A 22,199-nucleotide genomic window follows, 5' to 3' on the forward strand; every position below is an offset into this window, starting at 1 on the left:
GCACGCTCTGCACTCTAGCGCTACCAGCAGGTCAAATCTGGAGTTGTTTTCACACTTGTAACGGTTGAACCGTATTCTGGATAAAAAAAATCAAAAAAAATCAGGTATTGCTGGATTCTTCAAATCAAGCTGAATTTAAAGCACCATATGGCATCAATTTCTGCCAAATAAGATTTGGCGCCACCTTGGATTTTTTTTTTTTTTGAAAAATCAAGAAAGATCCCACTGTCTCAAATTTTGACCAATCTTCAGAAAAATTGGCACAGGTAATCTCATAATTCTATCTGTATGTTTGCTTAATTTTTCAAAGTATTAATTTGTTGTAGTTAACTGAAATCAAACAGGAAGTGAGGTCATATCTCAGCTATGCTTTGATGTATCAGAACCAATGCTGGTACGTGGCCTGTTGTAAGGAAGCACAAAAAAATGTGGTGTCATTTAACCTTCTGGGGACGCTGATTCCAGTGCGGGGGGGTGGGGGCTCAGCCAGGAGTTGCCTTGTTTTTCTAACATTTTATATTTTAAAGTTTTATTTGTTAAACTGCAGTCAACAACAACCACTGAAAGCCCAAAGTGACTCAGTATAATAATCAGTTGTGTTTTTTTTTTGGTAACACAACAAACATCTGGACAAAAGCTGAATTCTTTAAACAACACAGAAATAAATGAAGCGCCGGCTGAACTGACCTGTAGGTGGCGGCTTCTTTGCGTGTGTTCTGCTGTGGGCAGAAACAGTGGGAGTACTGGTGGACTCCCAGTTCGAACAGCGAGGGGAACACCTTGCTGCAGAGGTGGCAGCGGTAGGTCAGCTGCTCCTGGTGCGTCCTGATGTGCTCCAGGAACTGATCCAGCTTCTGGAAGGTCTGGGAGCAGGACTTCAAGACGCACTTATAGACCTGCGAGGACATGAAGGCGTTTAAAATTCACTTCAAAATTCAAAAGCACTTATATATATATATACAGTCTTGAAAGTGTTTTATAATTATTATTACCATTATTATTAAATCACCACAACTGTCTATGGAAGTATAATGCATTCACCTGATAAAAAAATAAATGAATTCCCTGCATTTCTGAATTTATGAGTTGAGAGACATTACGAGGATTGTTTTCTTCCATTTGTGAAATATAGCAAAGATTCGTCCCATCCTGTCTATGGCTGATGCTGAGACTTTGATTCATGCATTTGTCTCTTCTAGATTGGACTATTGTAATGCTCTATTTTCTGGTTTACCGCAGTCCAGGATTAGGGGTCTTGAACTGGTTCAAAATGCTGCTGCCAGACTTTTGACACAAAGCAGAAAGTTTGACCACATTACACCTGTTTTGGTATCTCTGTACTGGCTCCCAGTCGCTGCAAGATTGGATTTTAAGGTACTGTTATTAGTTTATAAGATTGTTCATGGACTTGCACCTCCCTATCTGGCTGACCTGGTAAGGCCCTATGTACCAGCTCGGGCCCTGTGTTCTCAGGGTGCATGATTTCTGTGTGTTCCCAGGGTGAATAAAAAGTCTGCCGGTCACAGAGCTTTCTCCTACTGTGCCCCAGCTCTGTGGAACGATCTCCTGGCACACGTACGGCAGTCGGATACTGTGGAGACGTTTAAATCATGTCTAAAGACTCATTTGTGTTCCTTGTTTTATCATTAGTGTTATCATTACAATATAAAGCGCCTTGGGGCAACTGTTTGTTGTGATTTGGCGCTATATAAAAAAATTGATTGATTGATTGATGATGTGTTTTTATTCTTGTATTCTTTTATGGTTTTGTCTTTTTATTGTTTTTAAATTTTTAATTCAGTTTTTTCTGTTTTTATTATGTTGTGTGACGCGCCTTGAGACAATTTCATTGTGAATTGGCGCTATATAAATTAATAAATTTGAATTTTGAATTTGAGTTTATTATCTGGCTAATTCAGAAAAACAAATTAACCAAATAACAAAGTTGTTAATTCAGAAAAAACACATTCATAAATTTAAAATAGTTTTGGGGCTGTTTTTGATTTATCTATTTATTTTTGGACCATTATTTGACTTTATTTGATCCTCAGTTGACCTTCCCTGCACACATTTCCCAAACTTTTTTATTCCAAATGACTACTTGACAACAAACAGGCTTAGAAACATGAATTCTACACCAATCTGAGGCCGAGTTCACAAGAAATCAGAAACAAACACACAAACCGTTCTGTCTTATTGATGTTTTGGTGCTAGTATTGGCACATACTGATGGTTCTAGCATCCGTACTGCATCAGAAATAAAAAAGTGGTTTTGTTCCATCTTTAGTTTCTTGTCTTGGAAATCTTCTCTAATTCCACTCTTATCTAGTGCCATGTGTCAAGTATTATTATATTCTGCAAATTAATTCCTGCATGCAAATACCTGGAATGCTTCTGAAAAGAGTTCGCAACAAAACATCCACCTCACCTGCTCTGCTTTGTGCTGGGTCAGGTGGGATTTCAGCTGGAAGTAGGTCTTGAACTTGCAGCTGCAGAACTGGCACTGGTAGGAGCTGTCAATCACAACCATTTGTTTGGATGTTGCTTGGCTTTGTTGGTTCTGGTTGGACGGAACCGGCATCTGGATCTCAGGATGTCCGTTCTGCATAGTTTCTTGTTGGCTGCCATCCTGATCAGCCTGGTTCTCGGCCTCAGGACTGTGCTCCAACTCTCTTGAAGCTTCTGCAGTAAATCAGTGAAAGTGAAGATGTGGAGTGGTCAATCTGAAATTAATGCAGTAAACAGTGGAGGTTGAAGCTCGATGGCGGACACAAAAAAAAGAGTTACAGGCACAAGTTCATTTGGGGTGTGTGAAAGCTCAGACTAATATTTAAATTTTAATTTTAATTTAAATACAAACACAAACACAAAGCTGGACACTATGAAGGTTTCTGGTGTCTGTAAGACAGACGTTACCAGTCTATAATGCAGATGTTACCGATATGTAAGACAGACGTTACTGGTCTGTAAGACAGACGTTACTGGTCTGTAAGACAAATGATACCTGGCTGTAAGACAGATGTTACCTGTCTGTAACACAGACGTTACCTGTCTGTAACGCAGGCATTACATGTCTGTAACACTGGCGTTACATGTCTGTAACACGTTACTTGTCTGTAAGACAGATGTTACCGGTCTGTAACGCAGGCGTTACCTGTCTGTAACACAAATGATACCTGGCTGTAAGACAGACGTTACCTGTCTGTAACAGGCGTTACCTGTCTGCAAGTCTCTGAATACAAATACCTGGGTATGTGGCTGGATTGTTGTCTCTCATTTTCAAATCAAATCAAATCAATTTTATTTATATAGCACCAAATCACAACAAACAGTTGCCCCAAGGTGCTTTATATTGCAAGGCAAGGCCATACAATAATTATGGAAAAACCCCAACGGTCAAAACGACCCCCTGTGAGCAAGCACTTGGCAACAGTGGGAAGGAAAAACTCATTCACAGCACATTGATAGATTACAATTATGACAATCATGCCTATATTGACTATGGGGACATAATATACAGACTAGGTCCTAAGTCTTCATTGCATAAGCTTTGTTATGTACCACTCTGCCCTGCGTTTTGTAACAAATGCTTCTTTTCATATACACCATTGTAATCTGTATTCTACTGTTAACTGGTCATCTTTACAAAACCAAAGGAAGTTCCACTGGTATGTGTTCATTTATAAGTGTCTATTAGGTCTATCTCCACCTTATCTCAGTAATTTATTGCAAGTTTCTAAAACTCAATATAGTACACGCTCAGCCCAACTCATGTTGCTCAATGTACTTAAAATCAAATCAAAATATGGAGAACTATCCTTTACTTATGCTGCAGCAAAAGACTGGAACAAGATTCAAAAGGCATTAAAACTGAGCACCTTTGTATCAATAGGAATTTTTAAGTGTGTTTTAAAGAATCTGCTGACTCAAACCTGCTCATGCTTTGGCTAAAATGAAGTAATTAGTATTTTTTGTATATATGACTGAAAATGTTATTGTTTCCTACTAATTCAAATCAAATCAAATCAATTTTATTTATATAGCGCCAAATCACAACAAACAGTTGCCCCAAGGCGCTTTATATTGTAAGGCAAAAGCCATACAATAATTACGGAAAAACCCCAACGGTCAAAACGACCCCATGTGAGCAAGCACTTGGCGACAGTGGGAAGGAAAAACTCCCTTTTAACAGGAAGAAACCTTCAGCAGAACCAGGCTCAGGGAGGGGCAGTCTTCTGCTGGGACTGGCTGGGGCTGAGGGGAGAGAATCAGGAAAAAGACATGCTGTTGAAGAGAGCAGAGATCAATCACTAATGATTAAATGCAGAGTGGTGCATACAGAGCAAAAAGAGAAAGAAACACTCAGTGCATCATGGGAACCCCCCAGCAGTCTAAGTCTATAGCAGCATAACTAAAGGATGGTTCAGGGTCACCTGATCCAGCCCTAACTATAAGCTTTAGCAAAAAGGAAAGTTTTAAGCCTAATCTTAAAAGTAGAGAGGGTGTCTGTCTCCCTGATCCAAATTGGGAGCTGGTTCCACAGGAGAGGAGCCTGAAAGCTGAAGGCTCTGCCTCCCATTCTACTCTTACAAACCCTAGGAACTACAAGTAAGCCTGCAGTCTGAGAGCGAAGCGCTCTATTGGGGTGATATGGTACTATGAGGTCCCTAAGATAAGATGGGACCCGATTATTCAAAACCTTATAAGTAAGAAGAAGAATTTTAAATTCTATTCTAGAATTAACAGGAAGCCAATGAAGAGAGGCCAATATGGGTGAAATATGCTCTCTCCTTCTAGTCCCCGTCAGTACTCTAGCTGCAGCATTTTGAATTAACTGAAGGCTTTTCAGGGAATTAACTGTAATTCTACAGTTGTAAACCTGTTCTGTTGTATATACTGTAAAAGTGTGTTGTTTGATCCACTTTTGTGATTTACCTGTGTTTCTCCCTATCTACCAGGTCGTTATTGTAAATAAGAATTTTTTTTTCTTAATAACTTACCTGGTAAAATAAAGGTTACATTAAAAAAAATCAAACGCAGATGTTACCTGTCTGTAACACGTGTTACCTGTCTGTAACGCAGGCGTTACATGTCTGTAACACACATGTTACCTGTCTGTAACGCACAGTGGTGGGCACAGATAACCAAAAAATTAACTTTGATAACAGATAATAAGATAACTGAAAAGTTATCTTTGATAAAGATAAACCGATAAACCACCCAAAAATGTATCGGAAGTTACAGATAATCGATAACTGATAAATTCCGGTGTTGTCTATGGGACATTTGCAGTTACTAAAGAGCTGAAATTGATTTTTAACACGATCGCTTTTGGAAAGTAGATAGGCTTGAATCCACCGGAAACCACCTGGACAACTGAGAGCCTACACAGAAACATCGCTTTTGAAAGCATCAAAAGCGGTTAAAGACCTAAAGAATAAGCAAGAATGTTTGACCATGCTGCCCCCTGCAGAAAGCATCACAGACAAATCCTGAGAGCACCAACCAAATCAATTCTTTACTAATCAGAATCATTTTCCTTTCAACATTCTGCCCCTGCTGGAAGCTCTTGTTTACAACAGCGCTCCCACCACAGAAGCACACCAAGAACAGCCATAAGGCCAGCTTCCTATCAATTTCAACACTCCGGTCAGGCGGAGGTCTTGAAAAATAAAGTCATACTAACTTATGGTTTTTTGAAAATACTGATAGAATAACTCCATTAATGTCAATTCTGTCATTTGTACAAAGTTAAAATATAACATATATCTTTTAGGTGTTGAATAAGGCACTAATTCTGAGGTTTTGTAACAAGCACAGACCGCAAAGCATTCTGGGTAAAAGTGCTAAACAGTGATTGGTTCAGTAATCCATTAAGTAAACCAACACGTTAATATGACGTGTGTCGTGTGTTGGTTTAAAGATAAATGTGCTTTTGTAAAATATTCCATTTTTATTTGTAAAAACAGGCATTTTTACAGAGCCCTGGAAGTGTCATCGCAATTGCATGTTTTAAAACTTTTATGATGTTGTAAAACGTGCACTCAATATTAGTAAGTAAGTAAGTAAATTTATTTATATAGTGCCTTTCACAGACATAAGGCCATGTACACACGTTGTCAGGTATTTGTAAAACCGAATATCTTACCCTTTCAGTTTGGGGAAAAAACTTCATCCACACTACGTCGTGTAAAAAAAAAAATCCATCCACATCGAACCATATAAATGTGTTGTAATTAGTCTGCCAAACCTTTGGGTGGCGATACAGATTAAAATTCTATCCAATAGTAAGTCCCTTCGGCTGCTCCCTTGTTTGCACTTGGGGTCGCCACAGCAAATCCAAGGTGGATCTGCATGTTGAATTGGCACAAGTTTTACGCCGGATGCCCTTCCTGACGCAACTCCACATTACATGGAGAAATGTGGCAGGGGTGGGATTTGAACCCGGAACCTTCTGAACTGAAACCAAGCGCATTAATTAAGCGCAGGATTAAAATTCTATCCAATCAGGAGCCTTATTCTCTTGTCGTCACTTCCACAAAAACTAAAAACATGGCGCCAACCTCGTTCGTGTGGACCGATAAGGAGTCGGAATTACTTCTAACCGTAGTTTTAGAATACAAAGTTAACAAATATATGCACACAAAAAGCGCCTGGACAATGGACAATACCAACACTTTGGGAGCAGCCATGTACCCAGACGTTTAATACTGCCATGAACACCCCTGGCCAGTAGATGGCAGTAGCGGCCTTGAAAAAATGTCAAAATTCCAGATAATCCGTGTCTGCTACATTTAAGATGCGTGGAATTTAACAAACGCAAATACACTAACGTCTATAAACCCAGAGAATATATTCACGAGAGTTTTAGGCACTAGAGTTTAATGCTGTTATCTGTGGACCCTGAACAGAGTGTCTGAAATGCATTTGTCCTGTTGTGAACGTCTGAGATTACCTTATGCTACCCATAATGCATTGCTGCCTGGCACAGCATGTGCTCACAAAACCTTAAAAATTAGCACATTACTTTAAAATGAAAACATATATCTGATATTTTCACTTTATAAACTTCAGACATGACAGTAATTTTAAATAACTTGTCTAAAATGAGTGGTTAAAACTGGAACCATAAGTTAAACATGTATGCCTCTGGATGACTTGGTGACATGTGATTATATTAGTATGGTGTTAAAGGAAATGACTTTTTGGTTACCAGTTCTCCTTTGCTTACAGACAGCAGAGTGGTTTCTGTTTGCAGAGGATAGAACAACAAGTCTATTAGGAAACTTTTAACAGGTAGGTCTCAACAGCTTTAACAGTTTTAAAAAATGTTTTTCACTGTTCTGTTTAGTTTAGTACGTTATCGGTCTAAATGTTATCGGACGGCAATTCATCGGAAGATAATTAGTTCGATGATGGTTTTTAAATTTATCTAAAAAGATAATCCGATAATGAAAACATTATCTTTGATAATTATCTGTTATCGGATTATTGGAAGTGTGCCCACCACTGGTAACGCAGATGTTACATGTCTGTAACACAGGCGTGACCTGTCTGTAACACAGGCGTGACCTGTCTGTAACACAGATGTTACCTGTCTGTAACACAGATGTTACCTGTCTAACACAGGCGTTACCTGTCTGTAACACAGGCGTTACCTGTCTAACACAGGCGTTACATGTCTGTAACACAGGCGTGACCTGTCTGTAACACAGGCGTGACCTGTCTGTAACACAGGCGTTACCTGTCTGTAACACAGGCGTTACCTGTCTGTAACACAGGCGTTACCTGTCTGTAACACAGGCGTTACCTGTCTAACACAGGCGTTACATGTCTGTAACACAGGCGTTACCTGTCTGTAACACAGGCGTTACCTGTCTGGAACACAGGCGTTACATGTCTGTAACACAGGCGTTACCTGTAACACAGGCGTTAGCTGTCTGTAACACAGGCGTTAGCTGTCTGTAACACAGGCGTTACCTGTCGGCATGGCCTCGTTCTCGATTTGGCAGCTCTGCTGCTGTGGCTCTTCCTCCTCCTCGTCCTCCTCTTGATCTCCTTCATGCCGTCGCTCCCCGCTTCCCTCTTCCTCACTGGGTGGCACCGGCACCACTTTCACTGTGATTGGTAATCTGGACACTGAGCTGGCCACGCCCATAGGCCACACCTTCAAGACAAAGGCCGCTGATGCCGTTTGTGACACTAAACTCATGACTTACATGTGAATAATATAATGCTGAAGCAGTATCAGTCGATCAACTCAAATTCTGAAAATCAGTCATAAACATTAAACTGGATACAGATTCTAAAATTTTAGATTTTCATCCTTTTGTCTTATGTCACTATATAGCGAGACTGTTGCTGAAAAAAACACATAAATTGGTGAATTGAAGATGCTACCATACATTTTCTAATTAAACAATGGACCTAATCAGACTAATCAATGATGGAAATAATTGTTTACTTCAAAAAAGAAATGTTTCACAGTTTAAAACAATGATTTCTGAGGGTACAATAATGCATGTAGCATTATGTTTTACAGTAGAATATTTGCTTTTAAAATTGATGGTAAACAGTGGTGGGCACAGCTAACCAAAAAGTTAGCTTTGATAACTGGTAATCAGCTAACTGAAAAGTTATCTTTTAACCCTATAAAGTTATTTTTTAACACTAAACTGTCTAAAAACTTAGCGGAAGCTACAGATAACCGATAACTTTCAATTTTGCTTCCCATACAGTCTCAGCTACTAAGAAGCTGATATTGAGTTTAAACACCACCAAAGGTTCTAAGAGAACCAAAGGCGATCACAAACCCAAACAGCCAATGAGCCAGCACTTCTGTTTTTGTGCACTCTGCTCCCTGCTGTAGAAAGCACCATTTACCCTGACAGGATACAGTGGTCCAGCGATGAGGCAGAGGTCTTGAAATGGAATGCAGGTTTGAATTAAGGTTTTGCTTTATAAATAAAATTATTCCGGATAGAATAACTACATTAATGTAAACTTTTAAAATGTACAAAGTGATATATAACACATATCTGTTAATTTTAAAATAATGCACTAATTCTGAAGATCTGAATATTAACACACCAAAGGGATTATGGGTAACTAAGCCTCCGCTCATACTGATTGGTTGATTCATTCATTCTAATGTGTTGGTGTTTACAAATCAATGTGCTTTTGTATAATATGTCATTTTTCTCATTTGTATAAAAAAAGAAAGACATTTTCAAGATCTCGCTAGACAGCGCCTAGCGCACGCATGATGACATCACAACTCTATCCGGTTAGGGAGACAAGGTTTCTTTCAATAACAAGAACTGTCAAAAAACTTTCTTGTGTGTAGTTGCTGGAGTTGTGGAGTTCCTTTTCTCTCAAAAATTCTTGAAAGGGTAGTTGTAAAACAGCTAACTGATCATCTGCAGAGGAATGGTCTATTTGAAGAGTTTCAGTCAGGTTTTAGAATTCATCATAGTACAGAAACAGCATTAGTGAAGGTTACAAATGATCTTCTTATGGCCTCGGACAGTGGACTCATCTCTGTGCTTGTTCTGTTAGACCTCAGTGCTGCTTTTGATACTGTTGACCATAAAATTTTATTACAGAGATTAGAGCATGCCATAGGTATTAAAGGCACTGCGCTGCGGTGGTTTGAATCATATTTGTCTAATAGATTACAATTTGTTGATGTAAATGGGGAATCTTCTTCACAGACTAAAGTTAATTATGGAGTTCCACAAGGTTCTGTGCTAGGACCAATTTTATTCACTTTATACATGCTTCCCTTAGGCAGTATTATTAGACGGTATTGCTTAAATTTTCATTGTTACGCAGATGATACCCAGCTTTATCTATCCATGAAGCCAGAGGACACACACCAATTAGCTAAACTGCAGGATTGTCTTACAGACATAAAGACATGGATGACCTCTAATTTCCTGCTTTTAAACTCAGATAAAACTGAAGTTATTGTACTTGGCCCCACAAATCTTAGAAACATGGTGTCTACCAGATCCTTACTCTGGATGGCATTACCCTGACCTCTAGTAATACTGTGAGAAACTCTTGGAGTAATTTTTGATCAGGATATGTCATTCAAAGCGCATATTAAACAAATACTGTAGGACTGCTTTTTTGCATTTACGCAATATCTCTAAACTCAGAAAGGTCTTGTCTCAGAGTGATGCTGAAAAAACTAATTCATGCATTTATTTCCTCGAGGCGGACTATTGTAATTCATTATTATCAGGTTGTCCTAAAAGTTCCCTAAAAAGCCTTCAGTTAATTCAAAATGCTGCAGCTAGAGTACTGACGGGGACTAGAAGGAGAGAGCATATCTCACCCATATTGGCCTCTCTTCATTGGCTTCCTGTTAATTCTAGAATAGAATTTAAAATTCTTCTTCTTTACTTATAAGGTTTGAATAATCAGGTCCCATCTTATCTTAGGGGACCTCGTAGTACCATATCACCCCAATAGAGCGCTTCGCTCTCAGACTGCAGGCTTACTTGTAGTTCCTAGGGTTTGTAAGAGTAGAATGGGAGGCAGAGCTTTCAGCTTTCAGGCTCCTCTCCTGTGGAACCAGCTCCCAATTCAGATCAGGGAGACAGACACCCTCTCTACTTTTAAGATTAGGCTTTAAAACTTTCCTTTTTGCTAAGCTTATAGTTCGGGCTGGATCAGGTGACCCTGAACCATCCCTTAGTTATGCTGCTATAGACGTAGACTGCTGGGGGTTCCCATGATGCACTGTTTCTTTCTCTTTTTGCTCTGTATGCACCACTCTGCATTTCATCATTAGTGATCGATCTCTGCTCCCCTCCACAGCATGTCTTTTTCCTGGTTCTCTCCCTCAGCCCCAACCAGTCCCAGCAGAAGACTGCCCCTCCCTGAGCCTGGTTCTGCTGGAGGTTTCTTCCTGTTAAAAGGGAGTTTTTCCTTCCCACTGTAGCCAAGTGCTTGCTCACAGGGGGTCGTTTTGACCGTTGGGGTTTTACATAATTATTGTATGGCCTTGCCTTACAATATAAAGCGCCTTGGGGCAACTGTTTGTTGTGATTTGGCGCTATATAAAAAAAAATTGATTGAATTGATTGATTGATAGGAATCGCCTTTTGAATGCTTGAATAACAATGTCAGCCGCACAAAGAAATCAAATAATAGGGAAAACATCTTCGGTGCAGTGTTATAACAGATCAATCAGTCGCTCTGTGAGGCGTCATAACATCAAGCCTGGTTCACATGGCAAGATAATTAGGCTGATATCGGACCCGATCTTCCCCTTCCGACAATCTTAAGGAGCCACGACAATCGTGATGACGCTAAATATAATCTTATCAGATTCCTGCCATGTGTGGTGTGTTAAGAAGGACATGAGGAGCTAAATGTGACATGCAGCCAATCAGAAAGCGAGGTGTTTGACCTGGGAATGTTCGTGTGTGAAATCTGTTCGTGTGTGTTGTTTTTATCATGTGGCTGACACCACACACTGTACAACTAAACCTGTCAGATCTATGATTTTTTTTTTTAATCGCCATATGTGGGGTCTCTCAGGTTTTGGAAACTTACAGATAATTTTAAAATCCTGCGGTCGACAACACTGTGATATAACCGGTCGTAGTAGATGGCAGTGTTCTATGCATTTTGACACCGATTATATCACACGGCCTGAATCACAATTTAAACAGACTTTCGGCATTTTTGCATAAAACAAACACAATAACAATGTCTATAAACCCAGAGAATATATTCACGAGCATTTTAGGCACAATATACAAAATTGTTTAATGCTGTTGTCCGTGTGGAGCCTGATCAGAGCGTTTCAAATGCATTTCTTTTGTCGTGAATACCCATAATGCACTGCGCACACACCATGTCCACACTAAAACCTTCAAAATTAGTGCATTACTTTAAAACTAAAACATATATCTGATATTTTCACTTTATAAAACTTCAGACGTGACATTAATTTAAATAACCTGTACAAAATTAGTTTGGTTAAAATTTGAAACATAAGTTAAAACTATATGCCTTTGGATGACTTGGGTGCTATTGCCAGTGTATTAATATGGGGTCAAAAGAAATGAGTTTTTTTCTTTTTTATGACCAGTTCTCCTTTGCCTGCAGAGGACAGAGCGGTTTCTTCTGGACCCAGCTCTTCTCTGTTTTTAGAGGATAGAACTACATATCTACTACAAAAAGTTATGTCTGCGAAGATGTTAGCAGTCTAAAAATGATCGGACCAAAACGTATCGAAGATAATTGGTCTGATGATGGTTTTCAGAATTATCTGAAAAGCTAATCTGATGATGAAAGCATTATCTTTGATAATTATCTGTTAGCAGATTAGCAGAACTGTGCCCACCACTGGTGGTAAAATACTTAAAACTGAATAAATATTAATTTTGTTGTACCTTGTGTATAATGACAATAAAAAGCATTCTATTCTATTCTAGTCTAAAGATTTATAGACTGGCGGCGTGTCCAGGGTGTACCCCACCTCTCACCCAGTGACCGCTGAGATAGGTTCCAGCTCCTTCGTAACCCTTAATTGGAATAAGCAGGTATAGAAAATAAATGAATGGCTGAATAAGGATTTAGTACTAATTTTAGTTCACCAATGTTCATTAAAAATCACAACAAAAGGCAGAAATGCATGAAATCTGAGGTCAATGCCATTTTTAATTGCAAGATTATTTTATTTTTATCTTTAAAAACTTTTTATGTCTATCACTGACATATGACAGTGATTTTCTACAAAAAAAATGAATTCCATAAAATTCCCTCATCCCCCAAATTCCCATCTTAATGCTCTGGAACAATTAATAACTTTTTTAAACAACAAAAGTATATCATTTACAATGAAAGAGAAAATATTTAAAGTGTGTCAAAAGTGAATCCTAGCAAATGTTTGCCATTTCTATCAGATAAACAACAGAACAGCCATTAATTCACTAATCTGTGAATCAACTGGAAATTTACTGCTGGTGCTTATGTGACTTTAAGTACAGCATTGCTCCAAATATATGACCGTGTTTTTTCTTAGGAATCTATATTTTAAAAAGGGGCCTTAAAAAATATTTAAGGTCTAGACCCTTACATATCATACACATCCACACCAAATATCCATGAAATAAGTGTGCCTCCCAGGACTGAAGCAACCGTCCCTCTAAAGAGCTTACAGTTCTGTGTAAGAGACACACACTGATCATGGTGAAAAGAGCCTTGCTAAAATGTGATGTAAATTAACTACCAACTGAGAAGTTGTGATACAAATTTTAAGCTCATGGTGATAAATGCAGCAGTCATCAAACAAGTCTCAAGCAGCCAAGAAATATGGTGTGAACATCATGAGAAAAATGCAAACCCAAAAATAATATCAGAAAACATTCAGAAAAGCTTACCAAGATCCAAAAAGCGCAGTTACAAAAAAAACAAAAAACAAAAAAAAAGATTGGTTGTCCATATGGTTTCTTTAGCGTTATTTTGAAATAAAAGCGCACTCACAAACTCATCTTCAATTGCTTATCCAAGATCAGGTCGCGGCAGGCTGGAGCCTATTCCAGCAGTCATAGGGTGCGATGTGGGGTACACCCTGGACAGAACGCCAGTCTGTCGCAGGGCCACATATAGACAAACAAACACATTCACACCTGCACGCACACCTACGGACAATTCAAAGTTTGCAATACACCTAACCTCCATGTCTTTGGATGTGGGAGGAAGCCGGAGCACCTGGAGAGAACCCACGCAAACACCGAGGGAACATGCAAACTCCACACAGAAAGGCCACAGGTGGGAATCAAATCCCATAACCTTCTCGCTGCAAGGCAATAGTGCTAACCACTAAGCCACCGTGCTGCCATGAAATAAAATAATTTTATTAGTAGTATTTTATTTATTTATTTTTTTAAGAAGCTCTGACCTTCAGAAAGTCCTTTTATAAAAATATGTATTGAAAAGGTCTTGTAATCATGGTCATATTATATTTGGAGCAGTACTGTATATTATACTCCTGTGTAGTTTGTCAAAAACCCAGAAAATCATTTCTTTAAGCACTAGACATGGATGTGTATGTTACAGTGTCTGATCTGAACCTTGTGCGTCTGCATGTGTTTCTTCACGTTTGACTTTTGGGCGAAGGCTCTGCCGCAGACGATGCACTGGAACGGTTTCTCTCCTGTGTGGCTGCACAAAGAGGTGACGGCTGAAACACAACACAGCTACTGTGTCCTCATTAATCGTGCCATTGCACCCTCACTCACCTTCTGATGTGCTGCTGAAGATCAAAGTTTTTCGAGAAGATTTTGTCGCAGAAGTTACACTTCAGCTTTGGAGCTTTTCCTTTCAGCTGCTCTGCTGAGGAGCACCGAGAGTCAATTAAAATATGTTACACCTGCTCTTTAGGACAGATCAATACTCCACTGCTGGCTTATGATCAGGCTCTAATTCAACACTTTGATCAGACTTGACTGTGTTGGCATACATTAATCATAAAAGCTGTGCTCTTGACAGTTTTTTTGAACCAATAAAATCAATCCAGTGTGTCTGTAGATGTTTTCCTTCACGTACCTGTGGCTCCGTCGGGAACCTTTTTGGTGCTCCGTGGCCGCTTTGGAATGATCACCTTTTCGAAATCGCCCAGCTCCGTCAGGCTGGCAGTTATGCTGCATGTCTTTGTTTTGGTGCCCTGCTTCCCGGGGCTGTAGTCTGGAGGGGTGGTGAAAGACTGACTCTCCACGCACTGACTTGGCACCTAAACAGACACGCTGCTTCAACACGACGCAACAAGCATGCATAATTTTAATTTGTCATTAAAAACAAATTTAAGTTGAGACTTCCTCTGATGCCAATTTCACATAAAGTACCTTTTTTCCCTGGAAGGTGAGAAACAAACACTAAGCTGTGCTAACCTGCACCTGATGAAAAGGCTGCAGACCCAGCGTGTGGATCTCTGCACTACCACCTGTGGCCAGATGGGGCAGCGTGCTGTAGACCTGGACCAATGAGTTGCTGTGGCTTGCTGGGACCTGTGAAGACAGCGGCTGCTGGGCGGGCGGTCCAGAGGGGAGCGGATGGGACGACGACTGCTGCTGCTGCTGATGGTGGTGGTGATGATGATGATGCTGAAGATATGATACACCGGCTGTGTGCATGCTCAGATTACTCTGAGACACAAAGCCAAAGATAACAGAGTAAAACAACAGCAACACAGTGATCTGTTGAGTTCAGTGCACTTCTGCTGCATTATAACAAATGACAGTAACAGGCGTGCACATAACTGGTGTTCATGGATGCTAAAAATAAAAGATGTGCAGCTGCAGAAAACATACAGAAGTACTTTTCCTAAAATCTGTTGACATCGCTTTCCTCCTGAGAAGCGCTTCCCCTCACTTTCACCACACTTCTGATGGAGTCCAGGAAGACTTTAAAATCCTGGATCTTAGTCTTGAACTAGGATGATCTCAAATATAGACACCCTGACCCTGACTCACGTATCCAACTGGTGACTCACTGAGAATATGACATAACTTGAGCTCCTGGTGAAACTCTATTGTACCTGCATTAATGGTAAATGTCCAGCAGATGGAGAGAGTGCTATATTTCAAAAACCTTGAGTATAAACTGCTGTGGCACATCGCCAACGACGACCAACCTGTTGCTTATATTAGTAGATGAAGATAAAGTGAAGCTATTATTTTAAAATAACTTTATATATATTTGGAATAATATTTTCTGTATGTTGGACGCCTATATAACTGTAACAATGCATGGTTTTACATTTCAGAATAGCCATGACAACATACTGTTTTTTTTAAGTAACTGTATTGAACCAAGATTCAGTCACATCTGGGCCAGTTACAGTGTTCTGTTCTGATTTTCCCTCGAGTTCAGGGTCAAAGTTAGACCCATATCCAACCTATAAGCATTTGCAATCCTGAGCAATCAATCTCTTTAACTAAACTGGAAAAGCAAGATTTTTTAAATTTTGCAAATTGTAACATGAGCGATGCAGTCTCACTAATTCAATCTGCGACAGTCATTCCACATTCTGACATTAAACATGTTTAAGCTGATGTGAAGCCCTGCTGGATCACCTGCACAGGCGTCTGCATGGCAGCCATGGGTTGGTCAATGGAAGTGAAGGCTGAGATCGCTGACATGAGGACGTCATCACTGACCAGCACATTGCCTTGCACCAGAGTATGTGTGAGTGGGGACGGAGGGACTGTGATGTAAGTGGACACCTGGTGGGACACACAGAAATTAAAACATACAAAAAAAGGACAGAGCAGTTTGTGATTATCTGAAACTGTAAATTTTTATCATATCTGTAAATATTTCATTAGTAATTACAACACCAATTAATTATTAGTACCAAATGTCTTTGTTTGAGAGGATGCAGTTAACATCACTTTCTTCACTTGGAAATATTTATTTAGTAACTATAAAATGTTTTCTGTTTTAGATCATGATTTATTATTTCACAAATATTAAAAGAATGAGATGAAACAGTTAATTTCAGTCTGATTGGGGGAGGTGATGGTCTAGTGGTTAAGGCGTTGGGCTTGAGACCAGAAGATCCTCGGTTAAAATCCCAGCCCGACTGGAAAATCACTAAGGGCCCTTAGGCAAGGCCTTTAATCCCCTATTGCTCCCGGTGTGTAGTGAGCGCCTTGTATGGCAGAACCCTGACATTGGGGTGAATGTGAGGCATTATTTGTAAAGTGCTTTGAGCGTCTGATGCAGATGGACAAGCGCTATTTAAATGCAGTCCATTTACCATTTCATGAACAATCGCACACATTTTTGTCATTGACAATAATAGCTCAAAAACTGAAAAAGATGCCAACTTGTTTATATTTTTCCCCACGTTAAGGTGTGTTAAAATATACCCCAAGATCAAGCAGTTCTGGGGTTCACTGCCTCGCTCGGGGACACTAAGACCACTACCAGGTAGTGCTTTGCAGACACTCGAACTACAAAATGATAAACAAATTTGGCCTTCACACTGACTTTTAAAAATGATATATATTTTTTGCCATACCTAAGTCCTAATTCTCTCTCCTGGTAACATCATAGGGTTTTGACAGCAAAAACGGAGATAAGTGGATAAGTGGAGTGGGTTAGTCAATCCCACAGTTTCTGCAGAAAATAACTTCAAAACGATAAATATCACCATCTTGTAACTCACCAAATTAAAAACAGCACATAATGAGGATGAAGTGTGGTGGTTAGTTTGTGGTGAATTTTAAATCCACATGGTCAGTGGTTCTCAAACTGATCCTCAAGTACCATCTAATTTATACATTTTCCATCTCTCTCTGCCACAGCCTGATTAACTCATTCAGGTGGTACTTGAGGATGCGGCTGAGAACCGTTGCACCAGATCACATGTATAATAGTCCATAGATCAAATCAAATCAAATCAATTTTATTTATATAGCGCCAAATCACAACAAACAGTTGCCCCAAGGCGCTTTATATTGTAAGGCAAAAGCCATACAATAATTACAGAAAAACCCCAACAGTCAAAACGACCCCCTGTGAGCAAGCACTTGGCGACAGTGGAAAGGAAAAACTCCCTTTTAACAGGGAGACATGTCTTCCACCTGATGAATGGATGAAATAAAATCATAAACAGCTGCCCACCTTCATATTAGTGTTAGCTATTGAAATAGCAATGACAGGGAGATATCTAATGCCTTCTATGTAGGCAGCTACGGGACAAAATATAAAACAGAATGAGAAAGTAAACTGGAATTACAGAACAGACGGTAAGTGCGGCTTGAGATGATAACACTTTTTTGTCTGTACTGCAAATTAGCGATGGCAAACTGAAAACACTATTAGGAACATTTCGATACATTTCTGGTATTGAAACATAATTAAACTTAAAGTGATGTGAATTGGGATCCCAGTGTTTCTGATTATTAAACAATACTTAAGTCAAATAAAAATAAGCAATTTATTTATTATTTATGAAAAGGCTTGCAGTCAATTCGTGGTCTGTACGTGCACTAGCATGTACGGTGCTTGTAAAGTTAAAAAACCTGAATAAAAACCTACCTACCAGTAGTGTCCTGTGTTTATAGTATCCTACATCCTTTATAAGGTGAAGACAAACTCTGAGGAAAATGTGCTGAAGAGCTTTTTGTTTGGTCATAACTTTGCTCCTAACTGAACTACAACCTCAAAAATCACAATTCACTAATTGGTTGGGTATAAGTTAAAACCCAACTCGTGAATGTTTTTGGGGAAATTTAAATGAACTGAACTAAAATGATTGTATACTATACAATCTGAATAATTATAAAAAATTGCAAGTGCATCCCCAAACATTCACAGAAAAACACTTTTATCACCTTTTATAATCAAATTGTTTCATTGCAGACGAATTCCAATTAAGGGTATACTGAGCTGATATTCTGGATTTGTATCAGTCCAATATTGACCTGAAGTCCTGGATTGGATACTGGAGATGAAACTGTTTTGCTGTTAGAGCCGACGCATTCTGAGAAGGCTAGGTTTGCAAAGTACATACAGTACATTTATACAAATGTATTTTATAACAGATTTGTTTTTGTTTTTTAACACGGGGTAAAAGTTATCTGATTGTTATCAACAGATACTAAAGGCTCCCGTATTGGTATCATATCAGATGTGAAAAACTGGTACAGTATCATCCCTAACTCGCATTAAATTGATTAACCAGTAAGTCACAGACATGATTAACCTTCTATCCTCACCTGTCTGTTGGCAGGAGGCTGTGGTCCAGAGTTAATTGAAGGGACTGGGGTATAGACATTGGTGGAGGCTAAGGACACTGTAGACAGAGAGGGGGCGCTAGACTGGCACTGCTCCCTCTTATGTGTCATAAACGTTGGCAGAGAATTAAACTGCTTCTTACACTTCCCACACAGGAACACGTCCTCATCATCTGCAGAAAGGAGGAACAGTGTACAGCGGAAAGAGAACAAAAACTAAAACGACTTTCGAATTCAACCTCCGTCATGACCAAAAGAACATCTCACACAAGAAAATGTTGAAGTCAATGTCAAACACTGCAGTGATTCTTACATTTACTTTGACTTCTGTTTCATTGCAGACAGTATGAACCCAAGATAGTTTATGCTTTGTGTGGTCCACTTCATTTCAAATTGTTACTATCCATCCGTTCCTGTATTTAAGGCCTGAAACAAGTTTCAAACCGGTGATAGCAACAGGTGATTGGAATCAGGATTTGGTACAAAAGCAGTATCCAGAAAAGGCAGAGTCTTTCAGGAGGAGCAAAAATGAGCAGAGGCTCTGCAATTTGTCAAGAAATGTGTGAGACAATTATTGAAATGTTTCCTAACAATGTTCCTCAAAGAAAGATTGGAAGGAATTTGCATATTTCTCCCTCGACAATGCATATCATTAAATGATTCAAGGAGTTTGGAGGAATTTCAGTCCATAAAGAGTAATGGTGCAAGCCTAAACTGAATACCTATGATCTCTGATCCCTCAGATGGCACTGCTTTAAGAACCATCATTCATCAATAGCTGATATAACCACGTTGATAAGGGATTACTTCAGGAAACCTTTGTAAAGCGCTACAACACGGACTTATATTTACAAATGCCCCTTAAAACTTTACTGTGCAAAATAAAAGCCTTTTGTTAACCTTGTCCAAAAGCAGGATCAACTTTATTCAGTTTGGATGCATCTGGGTTGGGACCATCACATGATGGAAACATGTACTGTGGTCAGATGAATCAGTATTCCAGATCTTTCTTAATGCCAAAATATCTTTTAAGCGTTATGAAAAGGAATGGCAACATTACAGTGTGATAAATGTGGAGCATCCCAACTTTTTTGGAACGTGTTGCAAGCTGAAATTAAGTTGACCACACAAAATATGAAATACTGGAGTCATACGCTCCACAATGAAATAGAAGTCAAGGTAAATATAAATAACACTGTTTATTTCATTTATTTATTTTGCGTTTTCTATAATACCCAAACTTTTTCTGATATGGGGATGTATTTCAAATTATTACATATTCTAGAGTTTGCGGAGATCATTTCTGGTGGGCTCTGGCACATACCCATAGACTGGATGGCAGGTGTCCCAGACACATTCTGGTTGTTTGGATCCGCAACTCCGCCTTGGCCGTCCAGCAGTGACTGAACGGCCAACACAGTCTGGTTGTCCATACCTGATACAGAAGATAAGGAGGACAATGAAGAAATCATTTCCAAAATTATACAAGTTCACCATCCAGGTTACTATGAAGTAAACATTTTTCAAGTCCCCCACATCCTCAGAGATTTATTAGACAAAGTTAATCATGAAATCACTAAATAACATTTTCTACAAATTACTTGATATTGCACTTGATAGTGAATTCCGCTAGACCATTTCTGTTGCTGCTAAATTCATTCCACTTGCCTTTGAGATCGAGAGTTGCTTTGGAAGAGCTGACAGAGGTGTTTAGCGATGTCAATATCTTTGCAGGAGAATGAAGGTCTTTTTATGTCCTGGTGCTTTCTGTCGTACGGTATGTTTGTGAGACCTGGATGCTAACCAGTGACTAAAGGCAATCACTGGATGTCTTTGGTACCAGATTTCTTTGGAGGTTCCTTGGGTACTGCTGGAAGGCCTTTGTGTTGTTAATGACAACCTTTTGCTATTTTTTTCTATTAAACTATAAGTTTCAGGCCTGCATTCCCAATGAGGTTATGTGAAGATGGGTTTTGTGGGGTCACTGAGTTCTCTGCACGGGGATCACTGTGCTCCTGCTGAGATCTTTTTTATCTGCACAGTAAAGTACATCTTGTAACTGATAACACATTTACTTACCTTGCTATCAGGTGAAAAGTGTAACAACAGGTGTAGTAGTCACCAACCCAAGGTCCTGCTTTGGCGTCCTGCAAGTTTAACTTCGTTACCACATGGCCTAACATGACATAACCTTTTTGATCATGGGCTAAGCACACGAGATGGGAGGATTAATCTCGGTTGCTGTGAGCCAATGAAAATTATTGTGAGAGTAGGTTCAATCATTGTAATGGGGGAGACTTCTCACTCTCTACAAAACATCACAGTACCATTGTTCGAAGTTCCTCCTGGATGAATTCCTGCGGGAGCTCCCTTCATTAGGGACCCAGATCTGTTTAACTTCACCGGAAAGCTAATCAAATCAAATCAAATCAATTTTATTTATATAGCGCCAAATCACAACAAACAGTTGCCCCAAGGCGCTTTATATTGTAAGGCAAGGCCATACAATAATTACGGAAAAACCCCAACGGTCAAAACGACCCCCTGTGACCAAGCACTTGGCAACAGTGGGAAGGAAAAACTCCCTTTTAACAGGAAGAAACCTCCAGCAGAACCAGGCTCAGGGAGTGGCAGTCTTCTGCTGGGACTGGTTGGGGCTGAGGGAGAGAACCAGGAAAAAGACATGCTGTGGAGGGGAGCAGAGATCAATCACTAATGATTAAATGCAGAGTGGTGCATACAGAGCAAAAAGAGAAAGAAACACTCAGTGCATCATGGGAACCCCCCAGTAGTCTAAGTCTAGAGCAGCATAACTAAGGGATGGTTCAGGGTCACCTGATCTAGCCCTAACTATAAGCTTTAGCAAAAAGGAAAGTTTTAAGCCTAATCTTAAAAGTAGAGAGGGTGTCTGTCTCCCTGATCTGAATTGGGAGCTGGTTCCACAGAAGAGGAGCCTGAAAGCTGAAGGCTCTGCCTCCCATTCTACTCTTACAAACCCTAGGAACTACAAGTAAGCCTGCAGTCTGAGAGCGAAGCGCTCTTTTGGGGTGATATGGTACTATGAGGTCCCTAAGATAAGATGGGACCTGATTATTCAAAACCTTATAAGTAAGAAGAAGAATTTTAAATTCTATTCTAGAATTAACAGGAAGCCAATGAAGAGAGGCCAATATGGGTGAGATATGCTCTCTCCTTCTAGTCCCTGTCAGCACTCTAGCTGCAGCATTTTGAATTAACTGAAGGCTTTTCAGGGAACTTTTAGGACAACCTGATAATAATGAATTATAATAGTCCAGCCTAGAGGAAATAAATACATGAATTAGTTTTTCAGCATCACTCTGAGACAAGACCTTTCTAATTTTAGAGATATTGCGCAAATGCAAAAAAGCAGTCCTACATATTTGTTTAATATGCGCATTGAATGACATATCC

At 39.6% G+C, this 22,199-nt stretch overlaps 1 protein-coding gene across 3 annotated transcripts in view; it reads right to left on the minus strand.

Annotated features, from left to right (window-relative positions):
• The window catches only part of znf341 (zinc finger protein 341), a 35,935-nt gene that overhangs the window by 8,527 nt on the left and 5,209 nt on the right, over nucleotides 1-22,199 (minus strand). The window contains exons 2-11 of one of the 3 annotated variants that reach the window (XM_034173300.1): nucleotides 20,092-20,202; nucleotides 18,750-18,940; nucleotides 16,098-16,247; nucleotides 14,913-15,167; nucleotides 14,572-14,755; nucleotides 14,265-14,355; nucleotides 14,097-14,187; nucleotides 7,981-8,167; nucleotides 2,429-2,682; nucleotides 688-896 (exon numbers count right to left, since the gene is read on the minus strand). In XM_034173300.1, coding sequence (XP_034029191.1) covers nucleotides 688-896; nucleotides 2,429-2,682; nucleotides 7,981-8,167; nucleotides 14,097-14,187; nucleotides 14,265-14,355; nucleotides 14,572-14,755; nucleotides 14,913-15,167; nucleotides 16,098-16,247; nucleotides 18,750-18,940; nucleotides 20,092-20,202 — 1,723 coding nt within the window. Of the gene's footprint in view, nucleotides 1-687; nucleotides 897-2,428; nucleotides 2,683-7,980; nucleotides 8,168-14,096; nucleotides 14,188-14,264; nucleotides 14,359-14,571; nucleotides 14,756-14,912; nucleotides 15,168-16,097; nucleotides 16,248-18,749; nucleotides 18,941-20,091; nucleotides 20,203-22,199 lie in introns of all 3 variants that reach the window. The other 2 variants (XM_034173299.1, XM_034173301.1) reach the window with 2 other exon arrangements.

Source organism: Thalassophryne amazonica, chromosome 6 (genome assembly GCF_902500255.1).
Source record: "Thalassophryne amazonica chromosome 6, fThaAma1.1, whole genome shotgun sequence".
NCBI lineage: Eukaryota > Metazoa > Chordata > Actinopteri > Batrachoidiformes > Batrachoididae > Thalassophryne > Thalassophryne amazonica.